This window comes from Anopheles maculipalpis, chromosome 3RL (genome assembly GCF_943734695.1).
Source record: "Anopheles maculipalpis chromosome 3RL, idAnoMacuDA_375_x, whole genome shotgun sequence".
Taxonomy (NCBI): Eukaryota; Metazoa; Arthropoda; class Insecta; order Diptera; family Culicidae; genus Anopheles; species Anopheles maculipalpis.
Window position 1 is genome coordinate 25,006,107 of NC_064872.1, and position 17,604 is coordinate 25,023,710.

At 46.3% G+C, this 17,604-nt stretch overlaps 3 protein-coding genes across 4 annotated transcripts in view; 1 reads left to right on the plus strand and 2 right to left on the minus strand.

Annotated features, from left to right (window-relative positions):
• The window catches only part of LOC126560491 (mucin-17-like), a 28,454-nt gene extending 24,919 nt beyond the window's left edge, over positions 1 to 3,535 (plus strand). Inside the window, exons 10-11 of the mRNA XM_050216450.1 lie at positions 2,612 to 3,222; positions 3,308 to 3,535. Of these exons, the coding sequence (XP_050072407.1) occupies positions 2,612 to 3,222; positions 3,308 to 3,535 (839 nt within the window). The remainder of the gene's footprint in view (positions 1 to 2,611; positions 3,223 to 3,307) is intronic.
• Positions 1 to 17,604, minus strand: part of LOC126565193 (ubiquitin thioesterase otubain-like) — a 345,090-nt gene that overhangs the window by 160,690 nt on the left and 166,796 nt on the right. The gene's annotated exons all lie outside the window — the stretch shown is intronic.
• Positions 5,344 to 17,604, minus strand: part of LOC126560492 (lateral signaling target protein 2 homolog) — a 58,883-nt gene continuing 46,622 nt past the window's right edge. The window contains exon 3 of the mRNA XM_050216451.1: positions 5,344 to 6,713. Coding sequence (XP_050072408.1) covers positions 5,344 to 6,713 — 1,370 coding nt within the window. The remainder of the gene's footprint in view (positions 6,714 to 17,604) is intronic.

Below are 17,604 nucleotides of genomic sequence, written 5' to 3' on the forward strand. Positions count from 1 at the left end.
GAGGAAGAAGTCGAGACTACTCCAGCAGCCGAAGAAGAGACAGAAAGCACACCAGCTGAGGAAGAAGGCGAGACTACTCCAGCTGCCGAAGAAGAGACAGAAAGCACGACGGCTGAGGAAGAAGCCGAGACTACTCCAGCAGCCGAAGAAGAGACAGAAAGCACGACGGCTGAAGAAGAAGTCGAGACTACTCCAGCAGCCGAAGAAGAGACAGAAAGCACGACGGCTGAGGAAGAAGCCGAGACTACTCCAGCAGTCGAAGAAGAGACAGAAAGCACGACGGCTGAGGAAGAAGCCGAGACTACTCCAGCAGCCGAAGAAGAGACAGAAAGCACACCAGCTGAGGAAGAAGCCGAGACTACTCCAGCAGCCGAAGAAGAGACAGAAAGCACGACGGCTGAGCAAGAAGCCGAGACTACTCCAGCAGCCGAAGAAGAGACAGAAAGCACGACGGCTGAGGAAGAAGCCGAGACTACTCCAGCAGCCGAAGAAGAGACAGAAAGCACGACGGCTGAGCAAGAAGCCGAGACTACTCCAGCAGCCGAAGAAGAGACAGAAAGCACGACGGCTGAGCAAGAAGCCGAGACTACTCCAGCAGCCGAAGAAGAGACAGAAAGCACGACGGCTGAGGAAGAAGCCGAGACTACTCCAGCAGCCGAAGAAGAGACAGAAAGCACACCAGTTGAGGAAGAAGCCGAGACTACCCCAGCAGCCGAAGAAGAGACAGAAAGCACGACGGCTGAGGAAGAAGCCGACACTACTCCAGCAGCCGAAGAAGAGACAGAAAGCACGACGGCTGAGGAAGAAGCCGAGACTACTCCAGCAGCCGAAGAAGAGACAGAAAGCACGACGGCTGAGGAAGAAGCCGAGACTACTCCAGCAGCCGAAGAAGAGACAGAAAGCACGACGGCTGAGGAAGAAGCCGAGACTACTCCAGCAGCCGAAGAAGAGACAGAAAGCACGACGGCTGAGGAAGAAGCCGAGACTACTCCAGCAGCCGAAGAAGAGACAGAAAGCACGACGGCTGAGGAAGAAGCCGAGACTACTCCAGCAGCCGAAGAAGAGACAGAAAGCACGACGGCTGAGGAAGAAGCCGAGACTACTCCAGCAGCCGAAGAAGAGACAGAAAACACACCAGCTGAGGAAGAAGCCGAGACTACTCTAGCAGCCGAAGAAGAGACAGAAAGCACGACGGCTGAGGAAGAAGCCGAGACTACTCCAGCAGCCGAAGAAGAGACAGAAAGCACACCAGTTGAGGAAGAAGCCGAGACTACTCCAGCAGCCGAAGAAGAGACAGAAAGCACGACGGCTGAGGAAGAAGCCGAGACTACTCCAGCAGCCGAAGAAGAGACAGAAAGCACGACGGCTGAGGAAGAAGCCGAGACTACTCCAGCAGCCGAAGAAGAGACAGAAAACACACCAGCTGAGGAAGAAGCCGAGACTACTCTAGCAGCCGAAGAAGAGACAGAAAGCACGACGGCTGAGGAAGAAGCCGAGACTACTCCAGCAGCCGAAGAAGAGACAGAAAGCACACCAGTTGAGGAAGAAGCCGAGACTACTCCAGCAGCCGAAGAAGAGACAGAAAGCACGACGGCTGAAGAAGAAGCCGAGACTACTCCAGCAGCCGAAGAAGAGACAGAAAGCACGACGGCTGAGGAAGAAGCCGAGACTACTCCAGCAGCCGAAGAAGAGACAGAAAGCACGACGGCTGAGGAAGAAGTCGAGACTACTCCAGCAGCCGAAGAAGAGACAGAAAGCACGACGGCTGAGGAAGAAGTCGAGACTACTCCAGCAGCCGAAGAAGAGACAGAAAGCACGACGGCTGAGGAAGAAGCCGAGACTACTCCAGCAGCCGAAGAAGAGACAGAAAGCACGACGGCTGAGGAAGAAGCCGAGACTACTTCAGCAGCCGAAGAAGAGACAGAAAGCACGACGGCTGAGGAAGAAGCCGAGACTACTCCAGTAGCCGAAGAAGCGACAGAAAGCACGACGGCTGAGCAAGAAGCCGAGACTACTCCAGCAGCCGAAGAAGAGACAGAAAGCACGACGGCTGAGGAAGAAGCCGAGACTACTCCAGCAGCCCAAGAAGAGACAGAAAGCACACCAGCTGAGGAAGAAGCCGAGACTACTCCAGCAGCCGAAGAAGATACAGAAAGCACGACGGCTCAGGAAGAAGGCGAGACTACTCCAGCAGCCGAAGAAGAGACAGAAAGCACGACGGCTGAGGAAGAAGCCGAGACTACTCCAGCAGCCGAAGAAGAGACAGGAAGCACGGCGGCTGATGAAGAAGCCGAGACTACTCCAGCAGCCGAAGAAGAGACAGAAAGCACACCAGCTGAGGAAGAATCCGAGACTACTCCAGCAGCCGAAGAAGAAACAGAAAGCACGACGGCTGAGGAAGAATCCGAGACTACTCCAGCAGCCGAAGAAGAGACAGAAAGCACGACGGCTGAGGAAGAAGCCGAGACTACTTCAGCAGCCGAAGAAGAGACAGAAAGCACGACGGCTGAGGAAGAAGGCGAGACTACTCCAGCATCCGAAGAAGAGACAGAAAGCACGACGGCTGAGGAAGTAACTGATAGTACTTCAGAATTACCAACGTCTCCTGCAGAACCTATTGACGCGTGTATGGAGTATACACCTCCTCCTCCAGCACTCAAACACCTTTACGTGAAGTTGAAACCCCATTTGAATGTTACCCATCGAGAACCTACTCCACCTCGCAAGAGTTTCCCCAGCTATCGTAAACTGATAAAAGACATCAACAAGGTGTCGCCGGGATCGGGAACGTTTAAACAAAAGATTGAAGGAGTCATCTCCAAGTTCCAGGCAGCAATTAACGATTCAATTACATCGCAGTTACAATTTTTCGAATCGACTCGCATCAACATGCTGTTTCAGTTGAAAAACTTTGTTCAAAAATCGTACAACAGCTTCACCGATCTGGTTGACCAATCGTTCGAGAGGAGTGGCGTTTGTACCGGTAGAGCTAAGGAATGTTGGGACAAGCTGCAGACAGGGCTGCCTCGCTTTATGGACGAGATGAACCAAGAGATCGTAACGTGTGACGATATTTTCAATGCGAACATGGAAAATCCTCGCGGTGTATCGGTGCGTCAGGTTACGGTGCACCGTATCAGCCAGGAGATTGGACACATCCAGTCGAAATGTTTGAGCAGTGCGCAAGGAAACACGCAGACGCTAACCTGTCTGCTGAAGAGTGTAAGTAACTTGGAGAGTGTTTGTTGTTTAATGGTGGTTTGAAAAAAAAAAGTATCAATTTCTAATCCTCTGATGCACTTTCCAGCTTCCTCACTATGTGCCACGGAGTGCAGCATACTTCAGCAGCCTGCAGAACGTAATCAGCCAAGGAACCAATCTGATGGGCTACGTTACATCGATGGCGCAAAGCTGTTATCAGACGGCGTATAGCACACGTATCGAGCAGTTTAACAACGGCATGACAAAGCTGAACCGTTGCGTGCAGGGAGGAAAATCGAACGATGTGGCGCTAAACAAAGAGCTGGACAAATAAGAAGGCAAAAGGCCAAATTCCCGGGTATACGCCCCTCTCAACATTGGCGGAAGCTGTTATCATAACGATAATCTTAGTTTAAAAGTAACTCGCCGGGGCGTATGTAAAGAGACTTTCAAAAGCACAGCCTTGTGGAAATGGTGATAAAAATGGAATGAAAGAAAAAAAAACATACACGCACAAGAAGGAAACGCCCGGAATGGATATTTCCGGTATCGAAGAGGGGACACATAACCCTTTTTTCTTAGGTTTTTTTTTGCGCTCGGTTGTTGTTGTTTGGTGGTGCCCAGAAGATTACCCCTTTTGTTGTTGTGGGTGAGTATGTTAACCATTTTTTACCGAAAGAAATAGGGGTTATCGACATGGTTAGGAATGTAGTGAAGGGAGGGCGTACTTCCAGTACACACCATCAGGAATTCGCATCCCTCTGGGGAAGGGTTTTACAACGTGTTTATAGTTTATCAATTTACCCGTTCATTACATGCAATAATGGAATTATAATTCTTTATGGATGGAGCTCACCAGGCTGTATGGGTGGTTGAGGAAGAAAGATCAGATTTTCACCCCATTCTGTGCTGCTCCGTCCATATGCTGGGATGTGATAAGAATTTTTTTTGGTGTGGACACTCCGTATGGTCAGAGGATTTAAAAGGGATGTAAGAAAGGATGTATTGGGCTGTATTAAAATTCCAAGCAGGTCCCAGTGCGAGATGTATGGGACAGCCATTAGTTAAACTCAACTGTATGCTAATCGAATGGCGAACAGCAAAAAGAAGGTTATCGAAGGGGATTTTCAATTGATAAGTAATCTGGTGCGGTGGTGGTGAAGTTTCAAAAACTCGTCAACCTTCTATAGGACTTTAATGTTTGAAATACTTTCCTGAATCCCGGAACCCCGGGCTGACGATGACATACAATTTCGGGACAAAATAAAAAATGCGCTTCGTCTTAAAGTCCTTTGCTTGGTAGCGATTGAAGAAAAATCGATTTAAATTCAAATACAGCACCCTTTCTTTGCAGATTGCAATGGACAGGCAAACAGTCCACCGGCCGGACCAACCGGTCAGCCCTAAATCGAATTTGAAGGGTTGATTTGCGCTGTGATTGATTCGTAGCCAATTCTTCGTACGTAAGTGGCCCAACCACCAGAACAACGGAGCAGCAAAATGGTCTGCTACATCGTTGCTTTGGTTCTGGTCCGGATTGCCACGAGAATGGCCACTCAAGGGGGTGTAGGTAAACATTTACCATATTGGGCTGACAATGAGCGTGTCACCGGTTGGTGTTGGGTTCTCCCCCGAACGAGAAAGAAAAAAAGCATAAATCAAATGCAATAAACATTGGGCTGCAAAAGGTGAAATCTGGTGACTGGCCAACAAGAAGCGGAAGAATGTCTCAATTTTAAGGAAATTATATCTCATTCCCCTGCCCGAAAAAATAAGAAACACCCATCTCGATCTGAAAATGGTCGTTTGAAACCAGCTTGGGGCCATTAGCTTAGGAAAAAGGAACGATGAAGTCCACTTGAAGACTTTAAGAGGCCACCCTTTTTGGAAAACCATTTTGCCTAGCCAGATTACGGACGATACGACGGTCGTTTTCTATCCGAGCGCGGTGTGGTGTGGTGATGATTTAGGAGAGGATAAATTGTGACGACAGCTTGTGTTGACATAACCCCTAAACACGAGTAATTTGGGGCCCTTTGCCTTCAATATATCGGGCGGTTAGAACAAGGACAATATTTGTAAATTTGGAATGGCGCTCTTTAAGCGCTCTTGTCGAACCTCACAAATATAAATAAAAAAAGGCTACTTACCGGGTGAAGATGACTTGCTGCGTGCCGTTAGGTCCTGCTGCTGCTGCTTCTTCGATTGCACATGATTCGTACCGTCATGGTCCACTTTAGACGCCATTGTACCGAAGCGCAGATCACGCCGCTCAAGATCATCACTGTTCTTGCGCTTGCTTTGTTGTGTGACTGCGGTTCGCTCTTTCGCTCTGCCATCGTCGAGTTCCGAGGCATCCGAGTCCGAGTTGACCGTCCGAACACCGCTACCACCGTGCGGTGACGGATGCTGTCCAGCCTCTCGGTCACGAAACAATTCCAGCTCGGCCCGGGAATTCGCGAACGGTGATAGATGTGAATGAAGATGGTGAAGATGATGATGATGCTGGTGGTGGTGGTGGTGGTGGTTGGTAGGCTGTGACGGATGATCCCGGCTGTGGTTGTGCATGTGCAGGTCGCGATCGTTTTTCGCTCGGTTCGCATTTAAATTCAGCTCACGCTCAGCGGAATCTCTTTGATGTTGGGGCTGGTGCCTTTGATGTGACGGGACCGCGGCTACCGTCGTCGTGGTGGACGATGTCGCCGAGCCGGCCGCGTGATAGAGATGTGGTTGATGGGAGACGGTCGCCGATACCGCTGATCGATGCGGTAAGCCCTGATCGATGGCCGATGATGGCTGTTGTTGCTGCTGCTGTTGCTGAGTTCCCGCATTGCGATAGTACGATGAGCTGGGAGGTGATGAGCGGAACGGTGAGAGAGAAAGCTGCGGACGATGCAACGCGGCAGGCAACGTGGGAGACTGTGCTCGGCGATGTTTGGCGGGAGGTTTTTCGTCCAGTTCGTCCTCTTCCCGGTCGTCCATTTCGATGTCGGATTCGTCGCGTTCCTTTTTGATCAGTTGCTGGTGTTGCTGCTGTGATAATGATGCAACGGTCGTTGGAATTATCGATGGCAGGCTGTACGTGGCGGCCGCAGTCGTGGCGGACGAGCTGGGACTGGCGGAGGAGGTAGAGGTGCTGGTAAGGAGTGGGTTTATCCCCAGCGGAAAAGCGGCGGCTGGCGATGAGCTTGAGGGTAGCGATTCGAGCATGCTGCGCTTTAGCAATCCTAGACCGGTGCTGGTGTCCGCGTTCAGCAGGCTCAACCCGGCCGGACTCTGGAGCATCATATCCCGCAGGCTCATCAGGCTGGCCGGGTTCAGGTACAGGGACTGTTGATGGTGCGGGGAGCTGTGCAGTGCCATCGAGGATACGGGAGGCATCGACATGTTCAATGGGGGAGGTGCTCCCGTTGACAGGGGTGGTCCGGTGGACACTATTGGAGCCGGTGGTTGCCCAGGAGCCATCGCTATCGGATGATGCCATTGAGCTTCATTGTTAAGCCAAACTTTACCTGCACAACACGAAGAGAGACAGAGAGACAAAATAAAACAAAGCAAAAATCAATATCAAGTGCGAGTTTGCCCCGTTCCCAATGCTTGTAAGTCTGTCCGTGTAACCTGTCCAATCGATATAGCCTCGAATTCCATCACCTAAACCCTGAACGGGAAGCGTCATCGTCTTGGAAGAAAACCCATCGGCCACTTGCTAAAGGTGACGCCATCATCATCATCATCTTTTCCTTCCTTCCGTCGCAAGAAACGTACTCCGACTTCGTCGTCATTGACGTGATTAAACCGACTTGACCGACCGGTCGGCAGAAAGGACTACTACGGCAAGTATCAATCCAGGAAGCGGGAACATTTTACGCGTTTTTTGCCCTACGCACCAAGAGAAAGGCCATCCCACACGGCCTTGCTGCTGTTGCAGCTGTTAATTCGTTTTTCTTCTTGTGCCCTCTAGTTCATTAATAACGTTCGCCCCAGTTCGTGTCTGGCGTTCGTCTGCGGCATCTTACTTGCTCGCTCGCTTGCTTGCTTGCTTGAGCGACGCAGAGATCGATACCGGAACGGCTTGATGGCGTGTTTGTCCTTCAATTTCTGCTCCGAAATGAGTGAGCAAGGTGATGAAAATAGTGCAGAAACGATCCGTACTGATGAGGTTGAAGAATTTTCTTCAGCGTGAATTATTGAATGGAGAGACCTTTGTATAATTCATATTTTGCAGACATACTTTAGTACTTATCGAAAAACACTAATTCTTGGATTTCAACGCTAAAACATTCTTGAAATTAATGAACTGAAAGGTACTAATTAGTACTCACCTGTATGTTGTTACAAGATGTATATTTGTGTTGTATTTGAATACTTACTAACAAAAAATTGTTAATAAAAATTTGTACTTTTGCATTATGCATTATGCAGAAGACATATTAAATTCAGAGGAAAAAAAAATTACAGTCATACTTAACTTTTCTGACAATACGGCACTGGACCGTCATAATTAATTATAAATAAATAAAATTTAAAAAATACTAAACTTTTCTATATACGTCTCAAACACGTCTATTTCTGCACGATGTGAGTTTCTTAAGACATTTTAAGAACATTATTAAGCGTAAAAATGTGTCAAAATATTATTTTAATTAGAAGATCTCATTCTTGAACTTTGGAAGCAAATTTTAGATATTTAAGAATCAAAGTATTGCCTGGCAGTCCTTTATGAATGTTTGAGAATTATTGAAATTAATGTAGCCTCAACTTAAAGATCGTTGCTGGTCTGTTATTGAATATTTCTACCGGGTTTTCCATGATGTATTTTTGCAATTAAGTGAAGAGTTCATGTTTATAAACGACTAAACTTAAGACTACATATGCTTGAATGTTTCAATATCTCTTTCAACCCTAAAAAAGGACTCAACTCATGCATTATTTTCTAGGAATTAATTAACGATTTTCCCATTTTAATAACAAGCTCTCCAGCGCACAACGCCCGATACAAATGTCTTACAATTAAAGAGATTTCGCTTACCGCTAGCATAAAGAGACGATACACATTAAAGTATCAGCAGCATCAGCAGCTCCAAAACATTCAGCAAACATCGCCACCAGCTTCAAGAAATCCCTAACTTGTATTCTCCTTCATCCCGGCATTCGAAGCCGACTACACATACCAGCATCTTGTGCACACTTTGTTTTCTGTACCCCGTTGTCCGTGTCCTTACATCCGCCACCTTTTCGGCAAAAACTAAACACCCCACTCCATACACAACACATCGTGTTGTGTGTGTTGGCGTGGTTGTTCGTGTCAATGGGAAACTATTGCACCACTACACGCCCTTCCGTGGATGGTGTCTCGCGGGACTAGGTAAGGTCCCGGCCTCCAAACAGCTTCGGTGCTGATGGAGAGTAGTTGGCGAACAAATCCTTGCCTTGCACAGGGAGAGAAATTTGCACAGCATCCCTAGACGCACACACACACACACGCGAATGAGGAAGAATGCAAGGCTAGAGCAGCAGTAGACACATTCGGTGCTTCTGTGCTTTGGTCGTCATCGTTACGGAGCTAGGGCTACTATGGGTTTTGGGTGATGAAAATGAAAAGGAATCACAAGTGACACTTGAGCTGTTGGAGACGCCGACAGCGGGAAAATTAGTCTATCGAGCGAAATTGATGAGGTCGATGGACTGGCTGTGGTGGCGTTATATCTGTGTGTGTGTTTGTTGTTGTCGTCGTTACATTTTTGCATCCCTTCGTCTATCCTTACGAAGGCGTAGGAATATCAGGTGGGAAATTGGAGGATGCTGGGCTGGGGTTTCGACGGAACGGCTAACGATACGCTACTGTTTCGAACAATTAGCCGCTCTGCTGAAGTGATATTCAACTTTCCAGACTTGCAGGAAAATGCATCCTCGCCTCACCATAAGTAGCTAAAGGCTACACTACCAAAACACCACCAAACCCCCACCTAATCATTAAAATCTGCTTCGAAAGACACGGTACGGGTGTAATCAATTTAATTAAAAGTATTTCTTGCGACGGATCTGGGTTTAATGAAAATTGATTTTTACCTATCGATCGATCCGGGTGCCGGACGAAAGGACACACTGAGGTCTTATCATGCGAATGCAGAAGGAGCGCGCGCGCGTGTGTGTGTGTGGGAATAAAACTTTGGATGATTACAGAATTTCATTAGTAACCGAAGTTCGCCCTCCGGTCGGTCCTTTTGTTCGCGTGCGTTATCGTTCCCTTTCTTTTGCTGTGTCCAGTCCATTCCTCCATTGTGTGTGTGTGTTTACAATGGAAATGTAAAGTTCCTATTTAAACTACACCCACCCTAAACCCTGTCGTCCTGGCACATATGCTGAACCATTTATGTACAGGTTCACTTCGCTCTGCATACACATACGAAGCCAACATCAACGACGACCGTGATAACAATAAAAGTGAACCACCTCACCACACATATCCTTCAAGCATATCCTTCAAGGAACCGGCATTGTTCGCTTCTTGTCTTTCGCACACACAACGCGCGCTGTATCTCTCTCTCTCTTTCACACACCACTCTCTCGTTTGGTGTGCTGTGTGTGAAAAGTTGGCTGGCACTGTGATGCTGTCGCTTTTTGCTCGTTATTGCTTTTGAAATGGAAAACTGCGTTGTGACATGCGCGCCATCCATTGGTTGGATCGATAAAGCATCATGCTCGACAACGGAGGGGGTGGGTGGATGCCAGGGATGGAAGTCGGCGGGTTCGGGAGGCAAAGAAAGAAAGAAAAAAAAACCTGTGGGGGGCCACAAACATATTTGAATGTCAGGGCAGCATAAAACCGAACAGCACGCGACGTGAACATACACACACACACCCGGTTGAGTAGAATAAAAGGGGGCGGTTTGTCTTTGTCTCTTTTTTTCCCGCTCCCAACACCCAACGCCTGCTGCGAGTGTGTGTATAAGCACAATTTTACATATTTCACCCGATTAGCTCACACACGGCTTTGTTTGTGTTGGTAAGAATAGCAAGGGATCTCTTTTTTAACACAAAAAAGGGTGCGAAAACTCGCGCATAAGTATTCAAAATAAAAATAAAAAATGGTGGAACGGGTTCTACGGGAGTGGTCCTTTTTTATCGTTGCTGCGCTCTTGTGCGCGTATGCGTCCTTCTCCGTATTTATGTGTGGCGATGGTGCGCTATGTAAATCAATGCACATAAACCGAACCTCGTGTTCGCTACACACGATTATTCAAATTGGATGCCGCTTCTCGCGTGGCTTTACCTGTTTTGGTTGTCTGTGTAGTGGTAATGCTGAAGTATCCTGTTCCTACCCTTTTTTTTACGCAAGCGTTTTTCCGAGTGTATATGTATGTGTGTGTGTGTGTGTGTGTGTGAGGAAAATCAAAATCGGATTGGTGAAAATTTTCAAGCCAATCACAAAGTGCTCCCGAACAAACGGCCCTGTCCCGGACGCCTTTTTATGATAAAATATGAAATTGTATATTCTATGTGCTTCTCGTCCTCGCCCCTTTCCACACACGTTGCTTTGACGGGGTGGGGGTTGGAAAACGTTCGTCCCTAGATGCGATAGACGGGGGAAACCTGGTTTGGAGATCGGAAAATCGTGGCCAGGATACGAAATCGGGAGAAAATGGAGCTTCTCATAGGAAGCGAGGATTGTACTGTGTGTGAAAGGGGAGACACACACACACACACAGGTCTGTAGCGTGGAAAAGTTTTTCCATCAGTGGAGGTTCTCCACCGTGTGCTGGGAAGTGCGCCAAGCAGCATGAAGAGAGAGAGAGGTATGGATGATTTTTATTATTATTTTATACATTATATAAGCCCGCATACATAAAAGAGTAGAAAATGGAAAATTTCATTTGGTCCATTTTTCTTTCGCTGGCGTTTCGTGCTCCCCTTTTCTCCCACCCATTCTTCAGCTTCTCGTCCCACCAGGTTCAAACACGGGTACGATCTTGTATGGCCTTTTCCTTTATTTTTCGTGTGCTACGAACGTTCGTTAGCCTACCCGTACTTCACTCGCACGTCCTCACTCTTCTGGCATGCTTTTCCGGTTCCGGTGAAAAATGTAGCATTTTTCTCAAACCCCAAGCTGCCCCCCCCCCTTCCACCGGCCCACATCTACACCTTGTTTGCCTTGCTCGGGGACGATGTTATTTGGTCCGGTCCGGTCTGTTTGTTCACCGAGTTTTGGTTTTAGAACCGTTCTTGCTGTGTGCTTGTCGTGCCCGGGACCATTTTGCTCGTCGCAAATCATCGTGGCACTCGGGCGCGTTGGTGGAGTTTTCAAACAAAATCAAATCAATCAACTTTATGTGTGTGTGTGTGTGTGTGTGTGTGTATGGGCCAGCAGTTTTCCCACTGATTGTAGTGCCATAGGGGCTTTATTGCTTCGTTTCGCGGTAAGGAACGAATGTTCGGGCCCGGTTGTCACGACATGTTTTCGGGGAGGAGGCGAGAAGCACCATTGTTTCCCTGTGCTTGTTATTTGTTCAAAATGAAAGTATCAATATTTGATTTTCTAATTTCAATATTTGAACGTTTCATATTTTAGGGAGCGCGTGCTGAAGAGAAACACGAAAGGAAGAGCGCCAGAAGAGTTTGGCCTGATTTCTTTGCAATTAATCGAACGACGTCCTAGAGAGGAGCACATCTCAATCCAATAACGATCGTATGTGCGACACCATTGCAGTTGTGTCGCCAAAAGTGAGCTAAAAAATGGCGCAAAAGTGAATTTTCAAACTGCTCCTTACGATCCACGACACATACGATGGCATTCAGCAGTGCACAGCTAATCCGCAAAAATAAGAAAGAAACCTTCCCTTTCAGAGGTCCCGAACGGAACCGAGCAAGAAAGGGAAATCCTCCTATCAAATGCCAAATGTTCGTAATTATCTACGGGTTGGTGAGCGTCAAAAATCTTTTGCCTTCCGAACAATTGCTACCCTTTCTTTCTACTTCTCTGTCGCTCTCTCTCTCTCCTCCCAAATCGAACCCCTTTTTCTAAGCACCTCACCCACGTGACACCAACGAAAGGGAAAACGGTTCGAAATGAAATTTCAATCCCTCACAGGACTCGCAATCAAAAGCCTTAAAGGTTGGAAACATCTTGCGCAGATTTCCGTTCCGACTTAACCGTCCCGAAATGAAGACGGTTAGGAGAGAAATAAAGCTGGCACGAGCTGGAACGGATTCAATTTCGGAGATCTGCTGCTTCACCCACCAGCGATCGAGCAATGCTCAGAGAATGGAAGGGGGCATCACAATCCTTTAGAAGCGTGAATAAAACAGACTAATAAAAAAAAAAAACACGTAACCAATCGGTGAAAGGAATCGGTGAATAGTACACCTTAATTCTATCCTTTCTTTCGATTCGTCCCAAGCAAAAAAAAAAGGACCTTCTTCGGTAGGATTATTTCGAACAACCAAAAAATGCCTCAAACAGTTGAGCACAAATCTTTAACATTATATCTTTCTCTCCTATGCTTTGCTGTCTAAGCTGACAAGCGAACCTGCGCCATCTGAAGCAATATGAGTTAGAAAATTCGATTTCACTTTACAGGAAGATGCGTGGTTTGCTTCGATGTTTTTTGTGTATGCAACCTTCAATTACTTGCGAGCTTAATTTTCTTCTTGCGATCGAAAGTGATTTGGCGGTGTGCACGCGCTAGCCAACAGCAAAACGGATCGTTTTTTTACCTTTCAACTATTTCAAGAAAGGATCGTGCCGGGATTGTGCCTGAAACCCTTTCGTCGGTTTTGCGAAGCGTGACAAAGTCCCTCTCCTAATGCGGCGAAAAAGGATTGTTTGGCAAGAATAGGAACATACCTGGTACGAGGCTGCCCTGCCCCGAATGGGGCGATACCTTGCAGGCCGGATGACTTCGACTAACCACGAGCGCGATAAAGGATCGAATTGCCCTCGTGCCACCGATTCAAAGATGACACACGCTTCGCGCTTCAACAGGGTAGAAAGGATCGTGTAATTTATGGCCGTTCGGTCCTTCAAGGATGTAAGGTCCTTCGGTGCTAACCCTCGCAAGATCGAACCGGTCTTTGATCGATCGAAAAGCGGAAGCATACGAATCGTTTCGATCGGCTTTAATATGAAGGGACACAAGAACGATCCTGGGCAACCTTTTTTTTTTTTATTACTGTAAATGACGGGCTTTACTTTGCCCCGGCATAATGGCGCGCTCGTGCCCGTAACGCAATAAACACACACGCGCGCCAGCACGTGACAAACTAACGGATCGCAATGGTAACAGAAAGGGTTACGCATCGAACACCGAAGCTTAAAACATGCGGTCGATTAGCGATTCAGAGCACTTCTCCTCACTGCTCGAACCAACACCCGAAAAGGTGGAGTTTTTTTTTTAATTGGCCACAGGTCAGAAATAAGCACCCGAAAGAAAACAAAACTTTTGAACCATCTGATCCGGTAATAATAAATTAAATAAATTTATAACGCCGAAAAACCATCGCGGCGCGGAATATTTGGAACCCGGCGTATTCGAAGATTCGTGTCGAACCTGTGGCAGCTCAAGCACAACGAACGATCGTCGTGTTGCTTAAGAGACTGGCGGTACATGTCATAAAGTGACAAGACTCGCGCTTAGCCAAACTGGACGCACATTAAAGCCTGCTCGTGGTGGTGGTGGGCGACCACGGCTGGTCGTTATTTTGTCGGCATTAATTTTTGCAAACAAACCCATCATTCGGCTCGCTTATCGCGCTTAGTGAAAGCTTGTGTTTATTGGTAGCATTTTCCGTAACCGAAAACGCACTGTACTCAATGAACAATGAGTAAGCAGAAATAAAAAATAGAAAAATTCAACCAAAAAAAGTAAAAAAAAGGCAACGGATACTGACTAGTAATACACCTGACTGAGCTAACCTTTAGCTGGTGCTCGTGTGATGGAAATAATTGTACTCATAAAACGGACCATTTTTTTTTTTTGATAAAAACACTTAAGACGATTAGAAAGAAGCTGCCGGGCTCGATCCGAAACCGATTGCTCGAAATAAATTAGCAACTGTAAGCAGAGCAGCCAATGTGCCAATGTTAGGAAGAAGATATTCATGAAGGTGGCCAGTCTGGGCAATGATATCTGTCTCATTTGGGTTGAAACAATTTAAACGCACATCAATATACAGCACGGGGCCGACCGATCGTTGGCCGGTGCCGAGTGAACCGTAGCAACAAAAAAAAAAAAAAAAACCTACCATCACCATTTAATGGATGTGTTTCCGAATGAGGTATGCTTTATACACAGAAACACCATATCCATAAGCTTATAACCGTTGTCAAGCAATGAATTTTGATAAGACTCCGGAGAGTGTGTGTTAGGTAATCCACGGTGCAGGTTTTTTTTTTCTTAATGCTAGCATAATGGTGTAGTGGATTCAACGGCGACACAGTGGGATTGGGACAGAGCAATACTAGCAGATTTAATTTTTTTTAAATTTCATAAAACTATTTATGTGCGTGGTAACACCTTTTACATAAAATATTATAAAAGAAGGAGTTAAAAAGAGTTAATACAAACAATTTCGTACTGCTCGCTTTCTTAAAAGTCAGATAAATGTCTGACATGATTATTTCAGCCATTTTTACTCCGGGAAAAGTTGGCAATTTACAGAAAGAAATTAACACTAGCACACTTACTCTTCAATTTCTGAACTGGACTGAAATTTTTGGACTGTTATGGACTGTTGGACTGATATTCAGTCCTCACTACGGGGGAACGATCCGGATGGGATGGGATCCTGCCTTAAATATGAGTATTAAAACATGCCTGAAACCTGAGGAACAATTGTTATTCTAAATTGAGGCTTAAAATGTGCCACAATTGTTTAATAAAACATAAGTAAAGTAAATTGTAAAGCTCTTCCTTTAACAAGCATTTCCTAACAACCTTTCTGTTGTTTAAACATTTTTTAAATAATTTTATAGAAATTTTTTCACTGTTCTCAATCTCTTGTTCCAGTGATGTTAAGGCAATAAAACACACTTCACTAATCTAACAGTTTCATTTTGTTATACTTTTTGTCCACGCTTGGTCCCTACGTGCGACGGTTTGATGGCGAGCTTTAGTGATATTTGAATCCGGAATGAGTTCTCTCCTATATTTTTCTTTCACAAAACACGTGCTGTGTTACACCGCATGAATCACACCTTGCCACGATAAGAAGGATGATTCATTTTGTGAGTTGTGATTAACAATTATTGCTGCATGTTGTGTGAGCAGTGTGTTCGGAAGCTTAGTGCGAGACTGGATTATGTGATAAAAAGCGACTTTAAATTAGATTGATTTACTTCCGTTCCGTTGCGTACATGCTAAACGATCTCGATGCGGTGCCGTCCGTGCACGTTGCGTTGCGAAGTCCGTGCGAATGTGATTGAGTTTAATGAGCTTTTGAAAGTATATTAAATCGCGCATTACAGTAACAAACTTTGCGCCAACTAACTCCATCCGTGCGACCGTATCATTTGCTCGCACAGTCGATCGAGCGCGCTCCGAGCGAAGAAACGTTCCACCACCACCGATGATGCGTTGCGAAGAAATGCAACCCCATATGTACACCCTTAACCCTCCGAACGATTCGGGGATAGCACACTCAATCGAAATTGACACAAAACGACCATGAAAACTCTCTTTGAAAGCAAAAAAAAAAAAAAGGTGGAAAAAACCAACCATCCATCGATAAAAAGCAGCCGGATCGGGTGTGGAGAGAATTGAATAAAAAAATGCCCAATCCACACGGTGGTGGAAAATAGCGAAACATATATGTATAGCGTGACAGCATGCGGCGAACCCCGGGGCCGAACGTTGAATGTGGCTGATATTACATAAAACATTTAACCGAACTGCTTCTTTAGAGTGTTTTGTTGTACCGTTTGTCGATTTTCGATGGTACATACGTACGCATAAAACCCGACCAAGATGAAGGTGAACGTTTCGAAAACCTGGCCGATCGGCCAGGCAGCAGTCGGCTCTTTCTCGGGGGGAAACGGATGTGCTTTTTTTTAAGGGTTGCGGGGAAAAAAGCGATAAATTTTACAAAATACACACAGCGAGCGAATTGCTTGCAATGCCCGCAGGACTCGCTGTGGATAACGATTTTTGGTGCGTGTGTGCGTATGTTCGTGTTTGTTGAATATGCATAGATGGTTTTTGGAAGCCTTAGGAAGCTTCCAGTACCGCTCGTCTGGTTCGACAGTACGCACATGATTCGTGACATGGAGGGTTACATACCGTTACCTTCTATTAGGTTCAAAATCGAACGAACGAACGAAAATGAAATCGAAGAACAAAAAATCGAATAAAGCAAATTAAATTATCCTTCAGATTTAGATAAAATCATCAAAACCCCGAAAAAAAAGCGGAAGCATGCTGCATCATGCTCGCGGCGTACACAAAACCCCCGAAACGAATGCAACACTGCACCATGTGTGTGCGAGAGAGAGAGAGAGAGCGAGAGAGTGACAAGGAAAATAAACGCCGTAGATGAATGCATTTTCATCCCTTTTTTTGGCGTCACTCGGATACATCGGATTGCTTCTAAACTTTTTTTCCGTCTGCAACGACGGATGCTACCGAAATCGAAAGGCGTGCCATGCAGACATGCAGTCACGATGAGGCAAAAGGCAAATAACTCTCTCTTTCCGTGTTCCGGGGACAGGCCGCACACGGTTGCATCCCGTTAGGCAGTTGCAACAATCCCTCCAGCGTTGAGATGCACATCTCGCGCACTACGATCGGATATCGATCTCTGTTCTGCACCCGTTCGTGGCGCGCGCGCGCACGCACCCGTAGACACACACACACGCACTCTTCCGGTCCGCTGTACAGATGGCGGATTTTGCTGTTGTTTTTACCGAACACTGATCGGCTTCGTACCGTTTTTTTCCCCCGCTACGAGTTTCGGTTTTACAGTTGGTTCGATTTGCAAACCTAATGCACCGTTACTAGAATGGCAGCCGGCATGGTGGTGTTGTGGAACGTACATGCCCGAGACAACAACCGTTATGGTACGACATTAGAATCGGTGGTAGACGTTTGTCAGATATATTTATTATTGCACTCAAAATGGAGCTTTAGGATCGAATTTATTCCATATGGGATTTATAAGGTGAGCTAGACGAATTGCTATCTAATGCTAGGCAGAAGTTGCTTCACTCAATGACCAAATGTTAGCAAAAAAAATCCTTTACTATGGCGAGGTACTCTATGTTAACAAATCTGCTGCCGTACTTTTATCTTAAGTATTTGTTCATACTTGCTTTAAACCTCCAGCTGGCTTAGAGCCATTGAGCAACAATTCATGATCTGCTTCATGTTTCATGGTTCATTATTCATGATCTTGCTCATAATTCGTTCACAA